Consider the following 6,000-nt stretch of genomic DNA (forward strand, 5'->3'; position numbering starts at 1 on the left):
AATTTTGCAATATTATTTTATTTACTTAGCTTTACACTTAGCTTTAATGTATTCTCCGTTTGAAGCAATGCATTGGTCCAGCTGCATTTTCACTGTTTCACTGGAACTCTTGCGAAGTGATACCTTTTAACGCCCCCGTCGTGTTTCTCTTCACATCTTCCACATCAGCAAAACGTTTTCCTTTAAGGCCTTTCTTCATTCGGAGGAACAAAAAACTGTCACAGGGAGCAAGATCGGGTGAATAGGGAGGGTGGGTGAGCGGGGACATGTCACTGTTGGTAAAAATTCCTCTCACACTCAAGTGGGTGTGCGCAGGTGCATTGTTGTCATGAAACCACCACTCACCGCTTTGCCACACTTCGTGACGTTTTCGTCTCACCGCATCTCGCAAACGCTTCAAAACTTCAAAGAAAAGTGTCTGGTTAATACTTTGACCAGGAGGTACAAATTCTGTGTGGACAATTCCATCGATGAGACAAATCAGCATCGTCTTGGACTTCACTTGATGCACATTTTGGGGGTCTGATGACATTGAATGCTTCCATTGACTTGATTGCTGGTTCGTTTCTTGATCGTAGCCGTAGCAGCAGCTTTCGTCACCAACGATGAGCTTCGAAAAAAGTCTGGATCAACTTCCAACTGTTATTTCAGCTTTTCAGCTCATGACGCGCATTTAATCGTGACGGCTTTTGGTCTTCCGTGAGCAAGCGAGACACAAATTTTGCTGGAACTCTTTTCATTCGCAATTCTTCGCTCGAGTTTAGTTGGCAGGAACTTCAGAACACACCAGTTACATCAACAAGTTCGTCAATTTTTCAGCGACGGTCCTCCAGGACCTGTTCACGAATTTTCATAATGTTTTCATTCGTTGGGGAGGTTGATATTTGTCTTCAAGCGAGATTGGGCTTCAAGCGACAAGGGACCATTCCTAAAGCGTAAAAACCATTCGTAAACTAACTTGTATTTTGCTCATAGCAGCGTCCTTGTGAGTTTGTTGAATCTTAACTATTTCGGTTGCCGTATTCCGCAAAAGAAAACATAATTTCCCGGAAGCATGCTGTTGCTTCGTTTCATCCATCGCAAAAATCGACCAACAGAGGAGAAGCACTGAAAAACAAAGACGCACCACGTGGCGGTACAACTACACACGACGACGCCGATCGGCAAACTGATGCCTGAGAGTCGCATTAAACGGCTTCCAGCGGCGGAAGCCTGAACTACAACTGTCTTGTTCCACAGGAGACGTTTTCTGTTAACTTTGAGTACTCCCTCGTACAAACACACACACACACACACACACACACACAAATACACACACACACACACACACACACACACACACACACAAATACACACACACACACAAACACACAGACACATTCGGAATCAGTGTAATATCGATATTTTAGTGAAGTATATTTTCTGATTGGGCGCTGTCAAGTTTGTGCAGTTATGAGATTCGCTTTACATCCACGAGCTCGGGAGATCAGTCTTACTGCGAGACACCTTCGGCAAGTATCTTCTATTATAGCCCCGGTGCAACCAATGCTTTATGAGCGCATTTTGTAGAGAGAAGCGCTGTGGAAGTCAGTTGTATACGTATATGTGAGTGTGCGCCTCTGTGCCTTTTTTTCTTTTTGTCATTCTGCCGCCACTGCTTGGCAACAGGCACTGATTTGCTCATGCTCGCGTAAACTAACGGTTCAGCCAAAGGGACTGATAATCCTGGGTTTCATTTTTTCGGCTAAAACTCTTCAAACTAGTGCCCGAGTATGACTGAAATAAGTACATGGTACAAGTAAGATCAATGAAATCGATTATTTACTTAACTCTTGCTAACAGAAGGCGTAGGGTGGCTCTGTGGTAAGTAGCTTGCTTACCAACCACATGGTTCCGGGTTCAGTTCCACTGCGTGTCACTTTGGGCAAGTGTCTTCTACTATAGCCTCGGGCCAACCAAAGCCTTGTGAGTGGATTTGGTACATGGAAACTGAAAGAAGCCCGTCGTATATATATATATATATGTGTGTGTGTGTGTGTGTGTGTGTGTGTGTGTTTGTGTGTCTTTGTTTGCCCGCCCCACATCGCTTGACAACCGTAACCTAGCGGTTCGGCAAAAGAGACCAATAGAATAGGTACTAGGCTTACAAAGAATAAGTCCTGGGGTCGAATTGCTCGACTAAAGGCGGTGCTCCAGCATGGCCACTGTCAGCATGACAGAGAAAGTTGTCCAGCATGATAAAGAAAGTTGTCATGGTGATACCTGCTCAGAAGCCCACGCCAAGTTGCAAAAAGTGTATGGTGAGGAGTTAACAAGTCGCACACAAGCGTAAGAGTGGCTCAGACCTTTCGAAGATGGTTGAAAAAAATGTCGATAGTAAAGAACGTTCTGGGAGGCCCGCAGCCAGCAGAACTGAGAAAAACATTGCAGATGTACTTGCATCTGTGAAGCGAAATCGTCGAATCCCCATCTGTGAGTTATCAGAGGATGTACAGATTAGTTACAGTTCAGTTCAGTCCATTATCACTGAAGATTTGGATATGAGACGCGTGTCAGGAAAGTTTGGGCCAAAACTGCTTTCAGTTGACCAAAAGGACACTCGTGTTTCAGTTGCACAAGGTCTCCTTGTTTGTGTCGAGAACGATGAAAACTTTTTGAAATCTTTGCATAGGCCTCTGAGCAGGTATTGCCAAGCCTTTGGCAAAATTTGATGCAGTTTCTCTGCTCAACTTTCTCTATTATGGTCAACGCGACAACTATACTCTACACACATTACTTCCAAGGACTGCTGTAAACAGCGGAAGTGATCTAGAACATTAACACGTAGTACGCATGCATAGCAGCTTCACTCTACGTGCTTTAAATTCGTTACTATGGCAACAATCTGGATAGTTATTGATCAGACCATGTACATACATATACGAGTGAATGGGTAAACGAAAGAAAAAGGTACTTAATACATTTAATAGAAGTTACATTATCATTTAAAACAGTTTGATCTGGCTCCATGCTTCAAGTTCTGCAGGCCTCTTTATAGAAACCTAGCCTATATACATACATACATACATACATCACCAGCATGACCGCAGCCACTTGGCTGAAACACATAAATAAATAAATAAATATATATATATATATATATACATACAATGGGCTTCCACACTGTTTCCGTCTACCAATTTCATTTACAAAATAGGCATTAGTCGGCACGGGGCTATAGTAGAAGAAATTTACCCAAAGTGGGACTGAACCTGGGTTGTAGCGCATGCGCACAATCAGCCAGGCTCTTGTTTTCAATCCAATCATTGATGCCGTCACTCCACAAATGTCTTTGCCTCTTGATCTCTTTGTCTCCATACTTCCTTTGAGGATTTTCTCAGTGACTCCTGGTGTATTGTTTGTCCAAAATACAACTCTGTGGACTTGATTTTCAACAATAGACGAATTTGGATTTGCAGCTTCACTAACAATCCAACAGTTTTTGCCCTGTCTATTTAGCTTATACTTTCCAATCTGTGAAATGTCCATATCTCAATAACTTCTGCTTTATCTCGATAGCTGTGTACATTATCCAAGTCTCTCCTCTGCAGAGTGCAACTGGCGTACTATAACAATTTACTAGCCTATAACAATTCACTAGCAGCGTTATGCTTTTTTGTCGTGAAATTAAGTTTCATTCTTATATATGTCACTTTAGCCTTAATCCCATCGTATTCTTCCGTTTTTTGCTTTGTCAGAAATTTTCAAGTTTCGTTTAAATTTCCTTTTTTGTATCGCTGCAGGTATCCAGATTTTATTTACGCGAGGCTGTGCAACTTTTTTCCAAGACGAAAAATGCATAATAAGGAACGTAACGAGAGGTCGACAGAAAAATGTATGTTTCCGTACATGTGCCACAGACGGATGCAATGCTGAAGGATTGAAACTCCGGGCGTCTTCTCTAAATATCCAAGCTTCTTTCAGTTTTGTTATTGCTACAACTTGTTTCAGTTTCTTCCATTGAATGTTGTATTTGTTGTTCGATTCCTTATCCTATTATGGAGGATGGCGGAGAGAGGTTTAAACTGATTGGTGCAAACCAGTTTATGATCCGGTTTCGATTCCTACTTGAGACTATTTTACATATTTTGCCAATAGCAACAACTTCTCCTTCACATTTTTTTCTTTGGCAGCAAATCGAAAATGTCATGTCTATGTGAAAAATCAAAATGCATTCGTTATTCGCCTTTGGTTATTTCATAGTGAGCTTTTGCACGCGGTTCTTATCTCGTTTGCTGAGGCATATCTATTGACTTTTCCTCCGGTGTGTTTTATATAAATCCATCGGCAAATATCAACATGACGTTTAACGATTCGTTCGAAGAAGAATAGAAAAACTATGGTTCACAGTGCTTAGTTTTATTGAGAAGTGAAAATTTTGCTTCCCAGTACTCTACGACGGTATAATATAAAGAGAAGGTAAAGGATTTAAAGGAGAATATTATATACACTCATATATGTACGCATCCAAATTAGCAGTGAAGTATACTCACACACATGCATACATACACATACACATACACCACACACACACATACACATACACATACACACACACTTACATACATATATATTCACCTGAACTGAAAATCGTGTGTTTGACAGAGAATGAGTGAGAAAAGAAAGAGAAAATAAGAATGAGAATGAATATAAAAATGAGAGAGAGAAAAGAGAACGGTCATATTTTAAAAAAGGAACAAATAGTCTTCAAAATCTTATTGAATAAAAGTATCGCCAAATTTAATCGTGCAAAAAAATTTAATCATATTTAGAAATGCATGAAGCAATCATGGGTATTTTCACGTTTTGCAGGTTAACATGTTTTATATGTTTTAAAAGTGCTTCATTTATTTATATTAAATATGGATCCATTTACCTGGGGTAAAAGAGAAGTAAAATTGAAGAACAAGACTAAAACTAAAACACAGAGTGACAGAGTGTAGAAGGGAAAACCAAGATAAACTTCTATTGCATGCAATTAAAATGTCAGCCAGATCTATATGATTTTTGACTTACATTGACTAAATGCAATGCCATTTTATAATGACGCAGCTTATAATTCTGTTATTTCTATTTTATGAAATTACTACAGGGTTACTCCGTAGATAGGTTACTTTGGACGTATTTTTTTTGTTACGATTGGTAATATCAGGAAGTACATGCAATAATTATAATTCAACTTTTATCAAATTTCTTGTTGATTATATAAAATGATGAAAGAAAATCCTAATTTCCAAAAGAAAAATATTTATTGCATTGAAATAAAATCCAATATCCCAAATTTCACAATTATATAACACCCTCCTTAACTTCTATGCCGTTTACTTCTTTTTCCTTCCTCTTCAGTTATTATAATTCTTTCTTTCTGTGTGTAGCGATCCTTTTACTCATTGCCTGCCTCAAAGCTTAGTATGAATTCCCATCCTGCACTTCATATGTTAACTCACCGTATATTTCTTTTATTTCTTTCTCTCACAATCTCTCTTTAGCCCTATCTCTCTCTCTCTCTCTCTCTCTCTCTCTTTCTCTCTCTCTCTTTCTCTCTCTCTCTTTCTCTCTCTCTCTTACTCTTTCTCTCTCTCTTTCTTCGTCACTTTCTCTCTCTCTCTCTCTCTCTCTCTCTCTCTCTCTCTCTCTCTCTCTCTCTCTCTCTCTCTCTCTCTCTCTCTCTCTCTCTCTCTCTCTCTCTCTCTATCTATCTATCTATCTCTTTCTCTCTGAGAAATTGCAGCTAAGTAGATTCTAACTAATTTCAAAGTAATCAAGAGTACACATTTCTGTGAAGTATTTAAGCGAACGTTTTAGCATCCCGATTACCACAAACAACTTAATTTGTCGCAATTCTTTGTAAAATAAGCAATGTGGCATTTTATCGTCGCCACGCATCTTATTTATAAGATGACCTGCAAAGTTTAGATTATCACGCTAGTTAGAAACTAATATTCTCCGCGAATTAGCAAC

At 39.5% G+C, this 6,000-nt stretch overlaps 1 protein-coding gene across 1 annotated transcript in view; it reads left to right on the forward strand.

Annotated features, from left to right (window-relative positions):
* LOC106870476 (uncharacterized) overlaps positions 1-4,783 on the forward strand; it is a 168,398-nt gene extending 163,615 nt beyond the window's left edge. Inside the window, exon 3 of the mRNA XM_014916582.3 lies at positions 3,783-4,783. Within this exon, the coding sequence (XP_014772068.1) occupies positions 3,783-4,003 (221 nt within the window). The 3' untranslated portion in view covers positions 4,004-4,783. The remainder of the gene's footprint in view (positions 1-3,782) is intronic.
* The last annotated feature ends 1,217 nt before the right edge of the window (positions 4,784-6,000 follow it).

Source organism: Octopus bimaculoides, chromosome 5, assembly GCF_046866305.1.
Source record: "Octopus bimaculoides isolate indiv1 chromosome 5, ASM4686630v1, whole genome shotgun sequence".
NCBI lineage: Eukaryota > Metazoa > Mollusca > Cephalopoda > Octopoda > Octopodidae > Octopus > Octopus bimaculoides.